At 39.2% G+C, this 22,077-nt stretch overlaps 2 protein-coding genes across 2 annotated transcripts; one reads left to right on the plus strand and one right to left on the minus strand.

The window, feature by feature from the left end:
* Nucleotides 1-860: 860 nt before the first annotated feature.
* path (pathetic) lies at nucleotides 861-17,999 on the plus strand. Its single transcript, XM_065492524.1, has 10 exons — nucleotides 861-1,019; nucleotides 4,399-4,464; nucleotides 12,555-12,655; nucleotides 13,748-13,843; nucleotides 13,900-14,257; nucleotides 14,857-15,132; nucleotides 15,642-15,820; nucleotides 15,884-16,047; nucleotides 16,108-16,242; nucleotides 17,012-17,999. Exons 2-10 carry the CDS (start codon nucleotides 4,462-4,464, stop codon nucleotides 17,227-17,229), a joined length of 1,530 nt encoding a protein of 509 aa, XP_065348596.1. The 5' UTR covers nucleotides 861-1,019; nucleotides 4,399-4,461; the 3' UTR covers nucleotides 17,230-17,999.
* Nucleotides 18,000-18,037: 38 nt separating this feature from the next.
* On the minus strand, nucleotides 18,038-21,887 carry LOC135945111 (uncharacterized). Its single transcript, XM_065492525.1, has 7 exons — nucleotides 21,584-21,887; nucleotides 20,990-21,171; nucleotides 20,795-20,922; nucleotides 20,573-20,748; nucleotides 19,839-20,022; nucleotides 19,671-19,712; nucleotides 18,038-19,612 (listed from the first exon to the last, which is right to left on the minus strand). Exons 1-7 carry the CDS (start codon nucleotides 21,758-21,760, stop codon nucleotides 19,560-19,562), a joined length of 942 nt encoding a protein of 313 aa, XP_065348597.1. The 5' UTR covers nucleotides 21,761-21,887; the 3' UTR covers nucleotides 18,038-19,559.
* Between the last annotated feature and the right edge of the window lie 190 nt (nucleotides 21,888-22,077).

Below are 22,077 nucleotides of genomic sequence, written 5' to 3' on the forward strand. Positions count from 1 at the left end.
AATTAAGCAAAAAAAAAAATCATGGACAAACCGTTTGATATTCGAAATAATTAGCGAAATATACAAATTAGCTGTTATATAATGTATGTACTCAGAACAAATTTGACAATATGGCACATTGTAGTAATAAATTTTTGCTAAATACTATACAAAAATAATAAATTCAATGGACCATTTGCTGGGTTAAAAATACAAAATGTTGATCACTGCTATCCTGTAAAGATCCAAAAGTCGAAAAAAATGAAAATTGCTGAAGAATAATGCTTTCTATAACACTAATTTAAATAAAAATTGAGACAAGAAGGCAATTCTCATTTAGGACAAAATCCAGTGAATCCAAAGCCGGTTTCAGCCAGCCAAATTCCCAACATATTTTGCTGCTTCAAATGATTTGGAAAATTATTAAAGGGTTTGTCGGTTTTTAGCTTGATTTTGTGTTGTCTTACAGAAGTATATTTTTTTCGACTTTTCAGCCTTTTTATCATAGTTTAAATTCCAACAAGCTTTATTTAGCTTGTTATTAAACATTACTATTTTTTACATAAACAATACGCATTTTTTCTTAAAACGTTTTTCTGGCATGCTGGAAAATATAAGTATTTAACATTTTATCAAATACCATTCGACATAGTAATAAATTTATTTGATTTTTAAAGCCAATAATAGTTTTGGATAATCTAATTTATCTATATTTTGAAGCTAGTACAGAACATCGACCCTCCTAGAAGTTAATAATCAAATTTAGATGTAAAGCAAACACGTGCAAGCTTGACGGCAGTGCGCGTGTTTCTATAATAGGAGAGCAAGTTCATGAACGCCTTCAAATTATGCAACCTGCGCGGCAGAAGACTGGACGTGGAAAGTGCGCTCTGAGCACCGACGGCGGCACGAAATAACAACTAGCGGGAGGGGGAGCGGCGCGATGGGGGCTGTAGTAGGCGAGCAGCGAGCAAGGGCCATTGAGGGTTCAGTCTGGCGCAGGCCATGTGACAGAGAACCACGCTCCAGCATCGAAATTTGTGAGTATTCTCAATTTCCAACTGAAATTGGTCCAAATCTCGGCTGAAATTTAATTACTGCTGTCCAAACTGTGTGCAGAGTTGAAAAATAATTGAATTCGCGGAATATTTCTTGCTTTATTAGAGGAAATCCGCTCCTGTGCAATTTTTTTGTTTGTGTGTTTTTCTGCCGGTTTTGTTTTTAAATTTGTAGATATAAAAGCAGTAGGAAATATATGATATTTTCATATCGACGAGGTCACTTCCGGCGCGGATTGCGGTGCACGTGTGTGTTTCGCTCTGCCGCCCGGTGCACCTTTTTATTGCAGGCGGGCACAAAGCATTCAAAGCGTGAACCCGGGCCGCAAACAAACGTGCAGCTCTGCCTCCCACGTGAGTCGGAAAAGGGTTTTTATCAGTTTCGACCGCGGTGGCCGACATTTTGGAGCTAAAATAATTATAGCGAGAGGGTTCAAGGCGGAACTCGTGGCTTGCATGTCCGCCCGGCTGCATACCCCGCCGGGTTACAGGCGCAGGCGCCCCCGCCCTCGCGCCGGGGGTGAGCGTAGGATGATGCAACACGGCGCCGCAATTTTGCCATGTGTGCTGGTGACGAAAGTGGCAGAGCCAAACACAAACGTTAATCAGGAACGGAGACGCCGGGGCGGCGGCCGAGTTATTTATTTGCTGATGCCTTAACCCACTTCATTATTTGGAACACTCGCTGAAAATAAATTAGCTAATTTTCCTATACTACTTCAAAATGATAATTTTCATATAATTCGATTTCATTAAAAATAATAAATGATTGAACTGACTACGCTGAAATAAATCAATGTATTAAAAATAAAATTCTTTCAGAGATAAAAATCAATTAGTTCTGCATACCAGGTGTTTTCTATGTTAATTATTCACTGTTCTTAATGTAAAATTTGTTATCAATGGCCATCTGAAAAGTTTAATTGGCTTAACCGAAAAGAAATTGACAGTCGTTGTCTCGCCGGAGATGGAGCGCTATTTATTTGCCGATGCGACGATCGAGTAACGATTCCAAAGATCAGAGCAAACCGCGACAGACCACACATCTTCAACTTGCCTTATCTGGAGTTGCCTCTTAACGAAAGCGCGAGACGACTTTTCTCAGTGACACCGCACTCCGGTATATTGCAATATATATAAACGACAACAAGTTAAATTGCTGATTTGGCGCTTGAGTAATATTAATGGACTCTGCCAGCGTGCTACAGAGCAATCCACAGCCACGTAACGAATGACATTTTTTTAGTAATATTCCTGTGCTTAAAAAACATTTATATTTTGTTATATTGAAACGTCTTTTTAACTAATTATCACCTAAAGCATAAACAAGAACGAAAAACAGCAGCTCAGTCCCATGCTATGATATTTATGGAGAGAAGCTGCTAATTTTAAACTCAAATATTATGCGTTGGAGAGGAATTATTGCCTGACTGTGTTGACGAAAGCAGTGTTCCAATCAGGTGACTGCGTTGAGCGAGAAGAAATACACTCCTCCGCGTCTTGTGCACGCCGTGATGTCGCGCGTCGTGGGCCGAAAACTACGCACCCATTCACGTGTGGTTCTAATTTCGTAGCCCGGCTTCATTTCGACGCGAATAATGCTGGCCAAATGCGTGCACAACGTGTGCGTCTGCATTCTTGGGGCTCGACCCTGCGCGTCTTCTGTTTGATTATTTGTTTGCTATCGTGCGTGTTCAGCGGGGCGCCTGTTGTAAAAGACAGCGTTTTACGAAACGCGGTGGGTTAAATTTTTTCGGTTGTCATTTTTTATCTTTAGCATGCCCACAGCAAGAAGGCTTAGCACTTTTAGATAGCGTTAATTTTTTATCATATTTCGTGGGAATATGTCTAATCATTTTTACCCTGAAATTTCAATGATTTCATCACATTTTGAAAAGCAAATCAGCTGTCGTGTAGATAAAATTTTGCAATTTTTCTAAGGTGCTTGGTAGAACAATTTTTAAATTTTCTTGAAGAATTTATTAACTCAAGTAAAGTAAGGAAATCGAGGAATAATTAGTGAAAAAATGAAAAAGCTGTGTAAGGTCTGCATAGACGGTTAGTTTTTATCAATGTCCAAGAATCGATAAAATTTTGTGTGTTAAAGAAATGAATGAAAATATTTTATCTTTTAACGTAGCCCTGGAATTCAATGTTTGACAGTGCCAATTGATTCCTGAGGGTTGAATTGGATCAGGCAACCGAATCTTTCCGTCGAAAATTCGAAACGACGTGCTGAATATTAAGTGGAAACTTGAAGATTATGTAAAAATGACGTTAAAATTCCAATTTTAGCCGCAATATAATTTATGGAATTTAAGCCTGCACGCTGGTAGCATAATTTGTAAGATATTAAATAGGAAAATCTTAAAAATCATTTTAATTTTCTTCCAATTAATTAAGGGTATTTCCAAGTGGGAAAAGCGCTGGTATCAATGTCGAAAATAACGTTCTGTTTTATTACACTACATTCATCACATGGCTGTAAAAGTTACACGACCATTCCCCCAAGCTGCATCACTTACTTGATGTCGTAAAATGGAAATATCTTTTGTTGGCCTGGCTGGCACACATGTGCTCCACTCGCAACGAACGCGATTCAAGTTCGATTTATTTGTGCTCCCGTTTCCCGTCGCCGCCTTCACTCTTTACAGGTCACTGACGACGTGATGACAGAAAAAAATGCATTTTGCCAGTTGAGCGAATTCTGCAAAAAGTCTCCGCAAGTGCCAAGCCAGCGGACAATGACTGGAAAAAAGGACACAAACTGCACGTTCGAATTATTTCACATTCGCGGCCGCAAATAACGGCCTGATCGAGCGCGATAATTGCTATTGACGCCGATCTGATGAAGGTTCACCCCCTTTTCTCAGAATGGCTGGTGTAATTTAGGCTTTGTGTCTGTCTGGGGCTCGTAAATGAGAAAACTCGTTGGCCCAGTGTTTACCCATCCGTAAAGAGCAGTCTGGCCCAGCAGCCCCTAATTATAATTGTTATTCTACAGCGAAGTGTGCTAATAGATTTATCTTGATGCTCACAAAAAGGGGGCTTAACAAAAAATCCTCTCGTGCCTCTCAGGGAAAAAATAGACGACCTTTAGAAGCTTGTTTGTTCCTAAATAAAAGGTTATATGTTAGCAGCAAAATATTTGATGATTTTTTTACTACAAAAAATATGTTGCCAGAAAGCATTGAAATTTTGAATATACTAAGAAATGTGTGATTTTTTAAATCGGATATAGGAATGAAAATAACAATGTTTTAACAGTACAAAATACAGATCAAAAATTTAAATTGTGATTTTTTTTACCTGCAACTATTTTGAATATTTTTAATTTTGCTCTCTTTAATTCTGTTTGCAGACCGTGGTTCAACAGATAAACTAAAAGCTTCACCCACTGACTGATTTTACAAAAGAAACGAAAATGGTGAGTAGCCTTGTGAGAGATGCATTTTGACCCATATTGATAACCTTGGCATTTAAACACGGGTAGGACAGGTGTAGATATACAAATGATAAGGTGCAACAAGCTAGCAGCAAATCCGAGCTTCAGAAAACTCGCATTCTTCTCGCACAACGCAATCCGGGGATGCAGGGGGTGGAAGGTAAGGTTATAATCTGTGTCAGGGATACACAACGGACCGCTCATTTATATTTGGGGGAGAAGAGAAGCTTACGCCGCGCTTTGAATTTGGAGGCCTTTGTGACTCACTCGAGCCCGAGAGTTGCGTCTTTGGCAGGTGCGCGTTCGTTCCTAAACCAACCATTCTCTCGCTTGTGGTATCATTTTTTGGAGGGCTCGACTCTTCTATAATATTTGGCACAGAGGCTGCTCGTTGGACGTCATGCGTGTGCGTTTTGACCACGGACACTTTATTTCGAGCCCAGTGCGCTGATTGACGCCCCCTTGGTAAATAGCATTCTTGTGGCAACCTGCTGATATACAGCAGGTAGTAAAATATTTGACTTTTTACTATCGCCGCTGTCGCCCTAATAAAGTAGCAAAATGTTGACTGCGGCGTGCTTGACTATCCCAGATTTTTTTGGGAAATAATGGTTCAGACAGAAAGAACACCTGATTTTAAATTAAAACCGGAAGGTTACTGAATTATTTAATTAAAAGATTCTAGACCGATTAGTAAAGACGATGATTTCACATGTGAGTGGACTTAACTAGGCGAAAACGGTATAAAATGTGTTTTTCATGCGACATTCGACACTATAATAGCTAAAAAAGTCCTTGTATTTGTTTTTGCCAATCGCTATTGTCTCTATTCAGCCTTTCTGCAGTGCATAAGGCACTACCCAAAGTTTTTAATTTTTTCTGAGAGTGTACAATTAATGGAAAAATCATATTAAATATTTCACGCTTGAGGTAGGTCTGTAGTTAATATCTGCAAGATTAAAAACAGCTTAAAATTGCCTTTTTTCCGAAATGAAATACGTGAGAAAACTACCAAACAGCTAAATTTAACAGCTTGAAGGATGCATTTTACAATTCTAAAACAGTCATGCAAATCCCACGTATGTTGAAAATAACTCGTACAGCAAGCACATTCGTGACATTTAAAGTCACACTGAAATTATTCAAAATATTGCCTAGTAAAAAGTATTTTTTCTCAGAGCCGCGTCAACAAAAATTGTAAAGGTTTTCGAAATAGGAAATGCCACTGTCCGTTTTAGGCAATCTACACAGATAATGTCGAATTATTAAGCAAAGAAAAATACCATATGAGTCTCTAAGTTAATATCTTTGTGCAGTGTTGAAATCATTTGACAGATACCACAATTATCACTCTTCATTAAGAATTTCTTTCAGCTTTGCTCTTTGAACAAAAGGATGAAGCAATACCCTTATAAACATAATACGTCTGAGAATATTGTATGGATTCACAATATTGCAGAAGCTTCCTTCCTGTTATCACGTGGCCAAGTTCATTTGACGACCAGATGTCCAGAACTCTATACGTCATCGCTTTTAGTTTTCCATTTCAAAAGCTGTCAGAATTGTAAGAGGTACGCCGGAAATAGAAAAGAAAAACAGGAATTCAAACAAAAGAATTAGTAACACAACATAGATTGGTGTAAAATATCTGTTAGATTTTTTTTGGTTTATTATAAGTCTCAAAAGTCATTAAAAATTATATAATTTTTCCTTTTATATATGATAATTTCCGCAAGTACACCATTAAAATTGAAATTATAGGTGCGTCAATAGTACTTAAATCTCGAGTATTCATTTTGAAACAAATCTGCTATAAAGCATACAATGCAGTGCTATAACACAGCTAAAAATTCATATTTTGAGATTTTAATATTTGTGTTAAGCTTTCATTAGTGCAATAATTTTTTAATTTTCAAATGAACATAAAGACCAGTCAATAAGGTTTTAATCAAAATAATAATTGATTATTTTGGCTTTTAACTCTCGCGTTTTCATAATTACTTATTTCAATTAGCAAAGCAAAAGCAGCTTTCACTTCGTATTTAAATTTCCGAGTGGCCATTTATCATTTAAATCTACCGAGTGACTGGCGTCGTCGAGAAGGAACAAAGCACGAAATTTGGGCCAAATATTGAACCCGAGGGCTTTGGAACACATGTTCGTTCTTCTCTTGCAATATAAATTCCATTCTGTAGAGGTGTACGTAGCTCGTAATATTTATTTTGGCTATTGATCGACTCAGCAGACAGGGTCACGAGTCACGATCGACGGACCTGCCGCCGCCGCGAAGGCAGAAAAAAGTCGTGTTTGCGTGTTGATCCGCATTACGGGTCTCTAGCTGCATGTGATCAGGCGAATGGACTCTCCTTGCGCGATTTTCACTACTCGTCTCGTTGCTCTTTGCGTCGAAAGATTGATTGGCAGATGGCATGAAATTAAGCAATAATGTTATTTTTATCTTTTAAAACACAGGACGGAAATAAATAGGTTTGATTAAATTTGAAATTAATCTTTTTTAATTTATAAATCGTGGAGATGGTTCATGCCCATTAAATTCTTTGAAGTGATGTTAATTTAAAAGAAATTGATAAACTATTTTTCTCTGTCAGGTATTGATCAGATATACTAATCACTTCCGGTTTGATTTTCCGAGTCACCTGAGCAAATGAACCACGTGCATGTTAATTAAGTATTTGATCAGCGCTTTTAAGGCGTCTTGTTGCCTGTCAGAAAGGCGCACAAACAATACGTTAGCGTCTCAACAATAATCACGGGCTGCTGGTGAATATCAATAAATTGAGGAGGACTGTATAAATAAGCGATAATTTATGCTTCAGCTGCCCTATAGAACGAGTGATTTTTGCAGCGATTGCCATTCAGCTCACGTGTGCAGGCGTAAGATTGAAATATTCAACGAAATTTGCTATTCTCGCTTCGTGATATTTCGTGAAAATTATCGAGTTCTTACTTGGAATGTATTGTATGTCTCACACGGCATAGCGTTCGGATTTTTGCAGCTCAAAAGATTGCACCTGCACAGCCTTGTTATCAAAGGCTTCGAAAGCGCAAATGATGCAAGAATGACCGTGCAAAATTTGAAACGTGTATGAAGTTTAATTGTGAAAGCTTGAGAGCTGAAATTTTGAAATGTTTCATCTGGCATAATGAAGCTCAATTTGCATCTAATTGGAATAGCGGCAGCCCTGCAAATATTTGACATCTCCGAATATGGAGCGCGTCGGGCGCAAATTGATAGGGGCGCTGTTTATTTTGAAAGTGTTTGCTAACTTCGTCACAGCTGCATTTTGTCATTTCATATATGGATGGGTGTATCTCCCAAAGCGAATTTCCAAGCCGACGCCGCGCAATCTTTCTTCGTTATTTACTCGCAGATGTTTTGATCCAGATTTCTCTATAAATTTGTCACTGAAAATCAATATTATGCCATTGTATCATATCCATGCGACGCGTTAAAGCCTCCTTATCTGTCCTTATCAAATCCTTTTTGGCAGGGGCAAAACTGTATGTATGAAGGGAAACCCGGATTTTATCTCAACAGCGTCTGCAGATTTTGCTATAAGTGGCGAAAAAAATCTTTTTGGTAGAGATTTAGTTCATAACAAACGGAATTTCCACGGCTCTTTTTTAACCGTGGAGATTTTGCAGTTCAGGATGAAAAATAATTATTTATCTGCTCTTTGATTCTGCTGCAAGCCGGAAATAATGTGGTATCACTTCCGTCTTAACCATAGATTACGTTCTGCTTTAAACACAGTACATCAAATTTTCCAAATCCCCAAAATTAAAAAAATAAAGCAAATTCAATCCTTTTAATGAATGCCAATCTTACATAAAGAGCGCACCTCTTACTCTGAAATTTTTTTAAGAAACTCTGTTTTAAAAATTGAGTCGTATCTCGTATCTACCAACAATTCGTTAAACCCGCAAAAAATTTGAAACAGCGAAAAACACTACAGTTTTCCAATTAAAATTTGCGATCCCCTTTTTAGTTAGGTGAAAATATTTTATTCGCTTTCAGCCTCACCGCTTTTCAATCGCACTCTCCATTGGGCACGCGAGCATGAGGCAAAAAGCAAATAAAGCAGACGCCGGAGATACCTGGGAGGTGGTCGTCGTGTAGACGACCTCTCTCTCTCTCTCTCTCTGTCTCTCTGTCTCTGTCTCTGTCTCTGTCTCTGTCTGTCTGTCTCTCTCTCTCTCTCTCTCTCTCTCTCTCTCTCTCTCTCTCTCTCTCTCTCTCTCTCTCTCTCTCTCTCTCTCTCTCTCTCTCTCTCTCTCTCTCTCTCTCTCTCTCTCTCTCTCTCTCTCTCTCTCTCTCCTCTCGCACACTCAGGACGACTTCTACAAGAGAGAAGCAAAAGCGAAAAAAGGTTTTTAATACTCGCTGCAAACGACACGCCGCGCGGTATGGGCTTGTCCGCCGCCTGAGCCACCCACTCGAGCTGCCGGCGAGACGGCAGGCGAGCCCATATATAGCAATTTGACACCTAGCTCCGTTTCATTTTTTTCTTTCGTATTATATATATTGTATATGTATACTAAGCTGAGAGGACACGCCTATTGTTTGCTACGGCCAGTTCGCGATGATCTCACTAATAATTAACGATGCTCAACAACACAACACCTGAGAATGCATTAAAATAGCGTGTGGGATAGGGACAAACCTTATTCGCATCAGGCCCACCTTGATTTTTCTTTTACAGGATCAAAGTTTTCTATCAGTCGTACTAATGGTACTATTAATATTGAGAAAAATAAAACAGGAAGTGTGCTTACAGATAGAGGTCAGCAGATTTACCTGAAGTTTTGGTTGCAATTTTTTAATTTTTGGAAATATGTTGATATTGTCTCAGAAATGCGAGCTTGGTATCTAATTGTCGACAATCTAACCTCAGGATGTCGATTTTAATAACTTTTTTTCATTCAGATTGAACAATTTGACGTTTTAAGCAAAGTATCTCCATATTTTCGCATCTAATACGAAATAGTTTCTTTCAAATTTCCCAACTCGCAAATCTCCAGTTCTGAGTGCAATGATATTATTAAAATCGACATCCTGAGGCTCGATTACCCATAAATAGTTAATAAAAGATCGCATTACTGTGAGAAAATCTCCGAAAATTCACTCCTTGAGAATCATTTTTAGATATTATTTTTAATGAAATCTTTGGTTCTTATCTGACAAATTATTTAACTTACATAAGGTAAAGTACGTCGTTTAATGGCCATTGCGTGTATCAATGTGATGGCCGGGCTGAAAAAAGTGTGTTTTGTATCACGCGGTTGAAATGAAATATGATTTTGTTTGTACGAGACCTTTAGGTGTCTCGTGTTTTATCCGTAATTAAAATGCCCGAAAACGTAGTTCATGGAACCCGAAAAACTGTTGTTCCTAAAACGTTTTGCCCGAAAAATATCAAACGACGAGAATGAAATGCTTGGAAAATTTAATTCATATCCTTCTCAGTGCAGGAATGGCTTTTTCATAGAAAGAAAACAACGACACGTGAAAACAGTAGTTAAAAAGGCCGTTGCCCTGCTCTCAGCTATTACAACATGGTTTTAACTTTATTTAAAAAAAAATATGAAGCCTAAATTATGCCTCAGGTGATGAAGTTCATGAGTTACGTCAACAAAACATGGAAGATTGGATAGAGTCCAGAAAATTCAGTTTTTTAAACATAGAACAAATAACAGCATATTGAGAGTTTTCACTAGTAGACTAATGAGATTTATCAAAACCCCTTATTGAACCATCTTCATTTTTCTGGGTAAAACTATTCTGTTTATAAATTGGGACATTTTTATTAAACTAACTATGAGAAAGCTTGAGGCAAACTCAGGGACATAACTGAGTGAGACTGCTGACTAAGACCTTCAAGCTTAGTCTTGTCTAATAAATCAAATTAAAAACACAGGGAAACGTGAAAAAAGCAGTTTTCTGGCTAAATCATTTCGGGCAGTTCGCGTCTTTTTTCGGGCACTTTACATTTTTTTCGGGCATTACAATTTTACTCTTTGGGCATTCCAGTTTCGCGCACCGACCCTTACCAGTAGTTCGTATCTTAATGGAGAGGAAAAAAATAAATATTATTGTTTGTTTGCCACAGTTTGTTAAAGCGCAGTCCACACTTTCTTACAAATTAAAAAAAATGGTAACCGTGACAGGCATACAACACAGAAGGCTCGTCGTCCCTTCTAATTTAGTTCCAGAAATAAACTTTCTTTAATGAGAGCAAATCCAAATATTTCTTCAATAACAGAAAATACTTTGGATGAATTGCGCTTAATTGCAAAGGAGTTCAACAAAATCAGCTTTTTATGAATATGAAGCTCAATAAAGAAATCTCACATTCAAGTCGGTTTCAAAACAATAATAAAAATTAATGAAGCAAGAAATTTGATAAAAAAATTAACTGTTTAGTTAATGTCGAGCGAAAACGTACCCTCTGGACTTTAGTCTCGGCCAACGTCAGGCTTCTCTCTTTACATACGTGCTGTGAGAGAGCCGATCAAACTGCAACCTCCGGCGACAGCAGCAATGTGCCGCCTTCAATTTGCATGGTCAATGAGCCTAATGAGGGCCGGATCAATTACTAACCAAACAAGCCTGACGGGCGGGTTTCACCGAGAAATTAATCTGTGAATAAATTATCGACTCATAACTATGTACTGCCTTTTAGCCAGCAATCAGTGCACAGCCGCTTGCGGTCGTTAAATAAATCGATGAACAAATATTGATAAAACTCGATAAAATCAGATCAACCTGCCTACGTGCGCTTTTTTATCTACCTTTTAGTTAAAACGAAGTGTAATTTTGGTGTGTACTCTTCATGTTTCCGCTGGCGTTTGGCTCTTCGAATTACACTTTCCCCCGTGCAGTTTCGAGTTTCAGCCGAATGGATTAAAGCGGACCAAGCGAAGCCAGACAATCTCATCTCTGCTGGCAAGCAACATGAATACGCAAAATCCCAACTGCCTTTATGTATTCTTTACTGATTCTTTTACTTTCTTTCTAAAAAAAAAAAAAAATTAAGAAATAAGCCAGATCATGCTGAGCTAAAAGAAACTAAATGAGCAGAGTTGCCAAGAATATCCTGCAAATGAAATTTATTTGGTTCAAGATGCGAGAGCGTCGCAGTTAGTCTCGCTAACTTTCAAACGAAAATATTTCCCGCCAGAGCGTCTTGGTCAATTCGGCCTGATTTCAATTTTGCCGTTCAATAAATTTCCCTTTTCACAACCCTAGCAGATGCGTGGGTATTCTTAGTTTCAGATTCAGTTGCTAAAATGGGGTTAACATGTTCTACATTAAGAATGTGATAAACAGTGCAATTTTCTTTTGAACAAATCCCGAGAAAAACAAACCTTGAACGGAAAGCACGTGTTGATTAATTTATTTCATCGCCTCTGTTGAGATTGAGGATCTCACGCTTCTCTACATTGGAGAGGTGCAATTTCTAAATTTAAAACGAGTCTAATTCTAGAAATCGATGACCCCTTACACAACCACGTGCTCAACACGCGCATTTTACTTGGCGCTAAAAACCGAACTCGTAAGCTTGATTTGCAGAATTTCTTTCCTGTTGGTGTAAGCTCTCTCACATTATCGAGCTTTATTTAAGATATATGTTGTTGGATTTTCATAACATTTCTAATCTCGCTGATAGAAACGGCTTTTCTCGCAACGCCAACTCAAAGCCGTAGGTTAAAGTTCATTAACATCAAGGCCAACTGCTCGGATGTTACATTTTTTCACTCCAAGCTAGCTGGTGCCAATCATGGCCAATAATATTCACCAAAATTTCCCGAAGTTTCCGATGCTGCCTTTATTGGCAGGTCAATCAATTGACTCTGGGACTACCATTGAATTTATTAAATATTTTATGACTTTGTTTGGGTGGTCACTGCAGGCTTAGGTTTCAAACCGTCGATAGAATTTCTAATATCCTCTGCTTTCTTTCATAGCTTTCAAGCACCAATAAATTGGCAGATTATAAAGCTGTGTCGTTGAGTCATCATTAATTTATTCTTGTTGAACCTGTTCACAGGATTTGAACAAAACCGAGCAGGGCACCGAACTTGAAACCTTCCTGCCCCGTGATGGAATCAAGAATCACGTTTCTGGAATCGGAGAAGGAGTCCAGGGAAAGTAAGTGTTTTTGTTATTATGTTCTCTAATAATCACTATCTCGGAGATTTTCCCGATGGTGCACTTAAAATAGTTAATTAATCTCTCGTTGCGACCTACATTTAGTGCAAATTGGTAAATGAAGATTCGGCTTTGATAATATTTTTCATTGCGAGATAGTGTTTGCGCGTGAAATTACGTACTCGCAATTAGTACTGCGTGTGCAAAAACTGTCCTCGCGGTGGCCTCAAAACCAGAGTCGCGCTCGGCGTTTCTGCCGCACCGAATGTGGGGACAGACAAATCGTTGAAGTTCACCCCTCTTGACAGACGATCTCGTCGCTAATGCACTCGTCATTGCGGAGCACAGCAAAAATAGAAAATAAAGAGTACAGGGAGACACCTTGTTCAAACAACATTTGCGCGTTAATCAGAGCTAAAAAAAAGCCATGATAAATATTTTTTGAAATTTTGAGCGGCCTCAATCTCTTGATATGTTTTTTTGATTACTATTCAGAATCGATTTTGATTTATTATACCTGCCAATCTGTCCAGAGACAGCAGCAGTGGAGTGCACAAGCGGCCTTCTGCCAGGAAATCGCTCAAGACGGAGAAAAACAATGGGACATTCGAGTGAATTCAATTTCAAATTTATTTTTACCCTTTTTTAAATTGCAATTTATGAAACGAGAATGTCTCTCTGCTGATCATCCGAATCAATATTTTTTTGCTTTTTATCCCTGTCAGAGGACCGGGAAGGGCGCACACTCCCGGAATTTAATAATCACATTTCGTATAGAGAGAACTCCTAATAAATTCTTCAAATAATCTATCTTTGAGTCAGCTTAAAATTAAAGTTCACGTAATTTTGCAGACATTTTTATCAATAAAAATTTCCTTTTAACATGTTATAAATATCATTCATGCACAATAAAACCTTTTGCGTCAATATTTAATCTTGGTTTAATCTTATTTCATAAATTGCAAAATTTGGAGTGAAAATGCATGGCGCTATAAGATCGGATCTGCAACCACATTGCACGCTTTGAAGGGTTTAAACGGGTGGAAACCAGCAACAGGCCATTCTAAATTCCGATTTCATTCAATTTGCCAGATACATACCTGAGGCAAATGGTGACGGAGCATTCAAGCGGGCCAACGAGGAGCCCTGGGACCCATTCAAGGAAAGAAAACTCGATCACCCCACCACGTAAGCTTTTCCGAATTAAAACCAACGCGTTCAGGACTGAAAATTTCCCCCTGCAGCGACTGCGACACCCTGACCCACCTCCTGAAGGCCAGTCTGGGGTCTGGAATCCTGGCAATGCCGATCGCGTTCAAGCACTCGGGCCTTACGATGGGTGTCTTTGCCACGGTGCTGGTCGCCATCATTTGCACACACTGCTCCTACATCCTGGTGAAGTGCGCCCACAGGCTGTACGTCAGGACCAGAGTGACGGCGATGAGCTTCGCCGAAGTCAGCACGGTCGCCTTCAAAAACGGGCCCGCCTGGAGCCGTCCCTACGCGCAGCTCTCCCGAATGATTATCCTGGTCAGCCTGTTCCTCACCTACTTCGGCACTTGCAGCGTCTACATTGTCATCATTGCCAACAATTTCCAACAGGTGAAATAAAAAATATTAGAAACAAAAGTTAACAAAAATTAAGAATTAAATTAGAAGCATAACTTTAATATAGAAATATTTTAGAATTTTGCAGTTGCACGTCAGACTCATTTTTATTCCTAATAATATAATTTATTCTTGAATCAAAATTAAGAACACACATTTCAGTTGCCAATCGGACGAGTAAAAAGTTGGAGTTTTAAAAATCAAAGTTATTGACAGTAAAGAAAACTCTGAGGATTTACTCGGCAAAAAATCTTATGAACACATTTGCGGAAAGTAAAAAATTATACACTGATCAATTCACACCAAAACCCGAAGTTAGTTAAAATGCTTAAATTCCATTAAAACGTCCCTTTAATTCATAACCATTTTTAGTGCTTCTTTTCCGGGAAAATAAATTATCAGTTAAATTTTAAATTTTTCCTGGTTGCAATGTTCCACCGGAAACCCACAAACGTAGTACTATTTTATGACGTGCTTAAGAATTCATATTTTTTCATATAATTTTGTAACGAATAATAGAGTAAAAATAATTGAAAATCCCCATTAAAATATTGCCTTTTTGATTAAATTTTATTTTTAAATATTTTCCGCAGGTGATTGAGCAGTACACGCAAGCATATTTGGACCAGAGAATCTACATCGCAGCCTTCCTGATTCCGCTCATCCTGCTGAGCTGGGTGCCAAACCTCAAGTACCTGGCGCCGGTGTCGATGCTGGCCAACGGACTGATGGGCTGCGGCCTTGGCATCACCGTCTATTATCTCGTGCAGGAGCTGCCGGCACCTTCCGAGCGACCCCACTTCAACGGATTCGGTGGCCTGCCACAGTTCTTCTCCATTGTTATCTTTGCCATGGAAGCCATCGGCGTGGTGAGCAAAACACTTTAGTCATTTTTAATACGCAGTTCGATTTTATTTGCTTACGCACTATTGGGTTTTCATGCACCTCTCACATTATGCGCAGTGCATTTTTAAATGTTTTGTCCACCGCGCGAGCAGTTCAATATAGGGTTAATTTATTTGGCCTGCATGACTGTAGCATACCAAAATGATTTTGATTGTATTTTTATGTTATGTACCGACCCAGATATAAAAATTCATGCACTACTTGTTTACTAGTGAAATAACTTTTTGGGTTTAAGTCATGTGTCAAAAAGCTAACGGAGAGGGAAAGTTTAAAAAAACCATAAATGGTTACGATCAATTAAATTAATAAAAAAAAATCGTCAAAAACATTTTAAAATGCAAAAATTTCTATGCACCATAAAAATATTTTCCGAAATAAAAAAATAATTTTTTGTGCTTCTCAATATTTGATTTCTTAAATTAAAGGGTATTCATTTACTTCTTCCTTAGACAAAGTGTGAACAAAATTTCAGGTCATGCCTCTGGAAAACAACATGGAGCACCCTCGTCACTTCCTAGGTCTAGCTGGCGTCCTGAACCAGGGCATGGCTGGCGTCACCATGGTTTACATTCTGCTTGGTTTCCTCGGCTACCTGAAATACGGAGATGAGACCATGGGCTCCATCACCCTCAACCTGCCCACCGACGAATAGTAATAAACGACAGCGCTCATAAAATAGCAAAATGATTAATTTTTGATCAATTTTGTATCCAGCTTGGCTCAGTCTGTGAAAATTTTGATCGCGCTGGCCGTGTTCTGCACTTATGGACTCCAGTTCTTTGTTTGCCTTGAAATTTGCTGGGACGGAATCAAGGACTACTACAAAAGCAGCCGGCTCGCAAACTACGTTCTGCGCACGGCACTGGTCACCCTCACTGGTTAGCCGATTGCTTGATTTTACAGTTGGATCAGGTGAAACTCAAATTTTTCTTTTATAGTCGCTCTGGCTGTGGCTGTTCCTACGATCGGACCCTTCATCGGACTTATTGGCGCCCTGTGCTTCTCTATTCTTGGTCTCATCTGCCCCGCAGTCATCGAGATGGTCACTTTCTGGGAGGAAGGTTTGGGACCTGGTGAGTTCATATTTTCTTTAAGTTTAGCAGGAAAATAAAAAACCACGTGAAATATTATTTTTTTTCTATTCACTTTTGCTACTTAAATTATTTGATTTGTATACTTTCTCTAAAATTTGATTTTTTTATTGGTGTTTTATATCGACCTTCATTTTATTCTTTATTTAACTTGCTCTTATACTCTCTGATTATTCTAGCGAATTTTCTTATTTTCCCGAATTTCTTTTTTAATGTCAGGATAATCTCCCAAATGAAAACCTTAAACCACTGCAAGCCAGTTTTTGTCTGAAAAAGAAGAAGCAAGAAATGTACAGTTTTTTAGGTGATAGATTGTATTTTTTTTAAATTCATGATTACAAATTCGAACTCTTCGCAAAAGCAAAAGAACGTTTAAAAAATACTTGGAGCGTTTTTTTTGTAATTTTGTCTTTTATGATATGGGCTATTCATGTAGAACCCAGGCTGTCAAAATTAAATTGGAAAGAGTTATATTTCCCTGGGATTTTTTTGAAAGGGAATTATCTTAATTAAATCAATTTTAAAATAGTGGAATTTACTATTTTCATTCGGCTGAATAAAAATTGTTGAAAAAGCCTTATTCCAGCCAAAACCACTGCATTTACAGTCTTTTAGCCCATTAATTGTTTTCTCCTTTTTATCACACACCCTGCTTGAAAATGCGTGTCTTTTTAATTTAAAATAATACTTTTACTGTCACATATTTATATAGTAGTATAGAAAGTAAGACGGTCTTTTTCTCTCTTTAAAGGTAAATGGCTGTTATGGAAGAATCTGGCAGTAAGCGCCTTTGGCGTGATGGCCCTCATTTTCGGCACCCTCACGAGTATCGAGGACATCGTGAAGCTGTACTCAGAAGACCACCTGGCTCACTCCGAGGAAGAAGACCATATCCACGCGCTGAACCATACGATTGCCAATGTAACAAGTGCAGTCGTAGAAGAGATCATGACCACCTTGGCGCCGTAGGACGTGTGTTGCAAGCGTGAATTAATTTCGGGCTTCTGATTTCATATCTCTCACCACCTTGGCACAATTCATTCAATTATGATATGATAACTAACCTTACTTAAGGTAGGGAAACTACTAAAATCATATTTTGAACAACCTTTTGATGCAAATTTTCCAAGTTTGGTAGCTGTTTTTGCCACGCCAAGCTTTTTGAACAGCCTTTTTGTTGTAATTAAAAAATGCCACAGCTCGATTCGAAAATAGTTAAAATATTTAATTACTAGGTCTGATGATGCTGGTTTTAGTAAGTTATTATTTCTGAGTGTTGATTTTCTTAAATGCGGAGAATGATGTTACAAGAATTAATGCATTTTGTATGGATTTTTCCGAGCTTCCTAGAAGGGCGATTCAAAGTGGCTGGATCTTGAATTTGACTCTACTCGGAGCCAGATTATTTTATTTATAGTCCCTCCTAAGACTCTTAAACTTTAATCTCGGTGTTTTGCATTTAGCAAACAATAAGCTAACTGCATTTTCCGAGAAAGTGACAAGGGGAGACAACCTTAAATTGTATGACCTTAACGTGTAAGGAAAAACTTTGTGCTATTTTTCATTTTAGTATAGTTTTTGAAAGAAAAGCTGTAGGTACGGCGAAAATTGAATGCGTGGATTAATTTAACTCCCAAGCCTCCCCAGCCCATTTAGAACTCGATTTCGTGTCGCTGCGTGCGGGGCCAATTTTTGTACGAGATTTAATGAGCAGAATAAATTGACGAGCCTCAAAATTACCCCAGGTGCATTATTTTCGGGAATCAAACAACGAGAGTGACAATCGCAGACGCAATTTATTATTTCTTCCTTATCACATTAATCGTAACAAACGTCATGTGTGTGTAAAACAAGGGGAAATCAACAGCCCTTATGCATTAGCTAAGCTTACTTTATAGCTAAATAGCAAAACGTATAACACCCCCGGTTGAAACAAAATTGCAGTAAAAACATAACAAAAGTTTGAAATAGGTAAAAAAATCCTCACGTTATGGGTAAAATTAAGCAACAGTTCAAAGAGACAAAACAGCAAACAAGGAATTAATGCAGCAATGTCAGTAATTCAAGGGATTTCGGCACCGTTTTGGCCAAGTAGAGAAAGTCAAAGCGAATTTTAATTCTAGAGATATGCTTGTGGCCCCGGGTCACGTGAATTTGGTCACTTTTCGGTCTGAAATAATGGGATAAATCGATACAGGGGGCAAAACTCAGCAAACAGTCTCGTTTCTTAACCTATTGGCTTAAAATTAGTGAATTACTTGTATGTAACTTGCAGAAGTGTTACCGAAAACAATGATTAAAATACATTTCAGTAATTTTTCCACTTTAGAAGCCAGCTCTGGCATTGTCGATACGTGAACATTTAGGACCATCATATTTTGCGATTGTGAAAATGAAGAAAGCACGGTAAACAATCTGAGGAGTGATAAAAATAGATGCCACTGCAGATTTGCATTTTTGAGTGATGACGTAGAAAACTCTTCAGCACGACTGGATTGATTTGAACACCTAGGGGGGCAGCTGCTAACTACAACTCGTCACGTTTGCATGCAACCATTCAATCTCATTATTTATGTTCAACCGCCCCAAAATGTACCAACTTGTCTTTTTGGGGGATTTCAATGATCAGAACAATTGAGCATTTGGCACATTCAGGAGCAGAGATGGAATCAGGGAAAATACACAACTCCTCAGAACGTATGAAAAGGGAAAATTATAACAATGGCTCCACAATGGGTTTTGGTCGACAGAAAATTAAGTTCCCAATCACAGATTGCCAGCGATGGTTTGTTTACACAAGATCGAAGCTACTAAGAGCCTGTGGGATGGAAGTGGACACAGCGACAATCATGGGAATGCTCAGAGTACAAGGAATCAAATCACACTTTCACAATCTCTCGGCCACTCACTCACAACCAGATTTTTAAAAATAGATTTATGCTCTTAGTTGTACCCTCAGTTTTTATCCGAAAAATTTGCACCCACTTTTTGAAGCCTTGGCATCCTTCTATACTCTCGCTTGCTCGCTATGGAACGCGTTAATTTGTGCTGCGAAACGCAATATGAGTGGAAGACGAAAATCAAAGGGAGGTTCCGTTCCGTCGGAGGCATCGTGATACCAGTTTCTGGAATTAACTTTTTGTGTTTCACTCCTCTCGGGAGTTTTGGCATCTCGAACTTCAGTGTGAAGGATAAACGAACGCAAATCAATGAGCAAGCTGGCTGGTCAAACACCAATCTTAGATTTTGTATGTCTTTTGAATCGCGAGAATGCCTCAGATGCCTGTTTTTCTCTGCAACTAGTCCTTTCTCGACTTCTTCTTTGTCTTCTTTGGCTTGTTCTCCTGCCAGTCTGCGGAGTTAAGAACAAATTAAGCAAATGAGATTTTTAAAAGCCCTCATTTTAATACCTCCAACTTCATCAAAGGCGATGCCAGGAGTACTTGCAGGCTCTGCAAATTAATTTATTCTTGTTTATTCTCAAAATACATTCATGTTATTAAAACTTGTCAAAAACACTAAGCGTGTTGTGAGAAAAATTCAATAATATTGTTCGAAATATGTGTTTCCTGCCTTACCATCGATAGAGCTCTTCTTGGTCGCAGCCAAAGGTCCAGGCTGCTTCTCAATTTCTGGCAAGGACTCAGGTTCGGCCTTCTTGGCACTGCTGCTTCCCTTGCGGTTTCGCTTCTTGCTGATCTCGCGCTCCTCGTGTTCCTCTTCCTGCTCAACGACCTTAATTTCTTGCTTCTGCTGCTGAGCCTATTGTAGAAAAGAAAGAAACTCAATAATGACACCTTTTGTTTGCTCTTTTTATCCCTGTCCTCTCGGACCGGGAAGGGCGCGCACTGCACTAGCACGAATGCTGAAGCCCGGGTCCCAATAACACCGCAAACGGAAAACATGGGCGCACCAGGCCGCACAGGGACCCAGCACACTCAAGGGCCACTTGCCTCCGCACCGAGGACTGCATTGAAACGCTACACATTAGTCCCGTGAAGCTAAATCACGCATGCTGGAAAGGTGCAAACCAGCAAGTAGCGAGTTGGCGCCGGAGCGCCTCCCAGCCCGTTGAGCAATTTGAGCATTTCGAGTCACTAAACTAACCACTTTTTGCCATCTCTGACATTGGGTAGCCAGTATTAGATCTCCGAACTGCTCAAATACCTCACATTGCTTTGACACTCCTGAGAGCGCCTTAACAATGCGAGCCAACGGGCTAGTTTTCACGCAGCAATTATACAAACTTTTATCACCATTGCTGATTAGAAATTTTATCTCAGAACATAGCGTCACAATTTGAAATATTCACCTGCTTGGCAGCCTGCTGGGTGTTTTCCTCGTCCTTCTTGGCTTTGGCGACTAGTTCAGCAGCCATGCGCTTGGCCTCCTTCTGGGCCTTCTTCTTCATCTTGGCGACGCTTTCTTCCTCCTGCTTGACCTGCTTGGTCTTCTTGTCCTTTCGTGATAGCGCTTGGACCCAGTTACCTATAGAAACTGTTAGAGCTGCAAAAAAGTTGTAATATTTAAATACCATCGTCGAAGTCAAGGGGCTTCTCATCTGATTGGTTCAGACGCTTCAGGTTGCGCTCGTTCTTCTTGTTCTTGATTTCTTCAGCCAACTTCGGCGCGGCCTGCACATTCTTCTTGTTGTTCTCTTTCCTAAAATAGCCGACGACAATTGCATAATTAGAAATTAGATCTGAACACACTTTCTTGGCAAGCTCACGTCTTATTGTTTGGAGTCTTCTGCTCCTTCTCCTGCTTTTTCTCTGCGGGAGGCTCGGCCTGCTGCTTCTTGGCAGGTTTTTCTGCCAGCTGTTTTTTCGCAGGCTTTTCCGGCTGCTGCTTCTTCTCAACAGGTTTCTTCGCCTCAGGTGTCTTCTCGCTCACATCTTCCTTGGCGGGTTTCTGCAACTCGCATTTTACAAAAAAATAAAGCTCACGAATCACAACAAGTGCGAAATTTGGCGGGATAATATGACGAGTCTGAAATTACGGCCAACCAGGAAGTAAAATTTCCGGAAATGTCATTTAAACTGTGACTGAAATAATAATGAAAGCGGGCCAAACAAAAACTTTTCCCAAAAGCACAAATGCAAATAAATCTGCTACAGCATCAATTAGCAAAAGTTAAAATATTTAATCTTGATGCAATTACATAAGTCGGAAATATGGAAACATCAGTTTGAGTTGGCAAAATTTCACCAACACAATACCGACCCCTGAATGAAATGACTCGGAAGGTATGTAAATAAAAAATTGTTTATATTATTTAAATCTAAGAGAAGAGGACCATAAGCTCCTTTTCCAGTAAACACACCTGCTTTTTCGCCTTCTTAGCAGCGGGTTTCTTCTCTTGCTCGAGGTAAGCGAGCGTAGGGGGTTCTACGCTGCTCCTGAAGCCGAGGGCAAAGACCACCACGGCCAGCACCACCACCAGCACCACGGGCAAAGCGTACTGCGTACTCGAGATCAACTGCCACGCGCTCGTCTCCATCTCGCTCTTTCGGCGGTCGAATTACGTCCACGTATGTGATGAATGTTTGAAATAATGCAGCACCACGACGTCCGTCGGCCACCACTTGGACAATTTTCAGCTGGCTGATGTGATGACGCGGCGTGACGTCAACCCTGCTATTACAAGTTCTGCCAACTTCACAACTTGAGGCGAGAACTTTACGTTTTATGGCCGCCAACGTGATTATTATACTATTTTCGAAAATATAAATTAGTAAAAAACGTAAAAAATATTAGTAATAAAATGCAATATTATCACAGGAAAATTAAATATTACGCTCTTTTTGTTTTGACTGT

The sequence above is a fragment of the Cloeon dipterum genome, chromosome X (genome assembly GCF_949628265.1).
Source record: "Cloeon dipterum chromosome X, ieCloDipt1.1, whole genome shotgun sequence".
In the NCBI taxonomy this organism is placed as follows: Eukaryota; Metazoa; Arthropoda; class Insecta; order Ephemeroptera; family Baetidae; genus Cloeon; species Cloeon dipterum.

Coding starts and splice junctions, on each gene's coding strand:
- LOC135945111 (XM_065492525.1), bottom strand. CDS start 21,760: ATGGAGACGAGCGCGTGGCAGTTGATCTCGAGTACGCAGTACGCTTTG. Junction 20,749..20,794: donor GCCCCTTGACTTCGACGATG/GTATTTAAATAT, acceptor CAGTTTCTATAG/GTAACTGGGTCCAAGCGCTA. Junction 19,613..19,670: donor CGCCTTTGATGAAGTTGGAG/GTATTAAAATGA, acceptor TTAACTCCGCAG/ACTGGCAGGAGAACAAGCCA.
- path (XM_065492524.1), top strand. Junction 14,258..14,856: donor TTGCCAACAATTTCCAACAG/GTGAAATAAAAA, acceptor TATTTTCCGCAG/GTGATTGAGCAGTACACGCA. Junction 15,821..15,883: donor AACCTGCCCACCGACGAATA/GTAATAAACGAC, acceptor TTTTGTATCCAG/CTTGGCTCAGTCTGTGAAAA.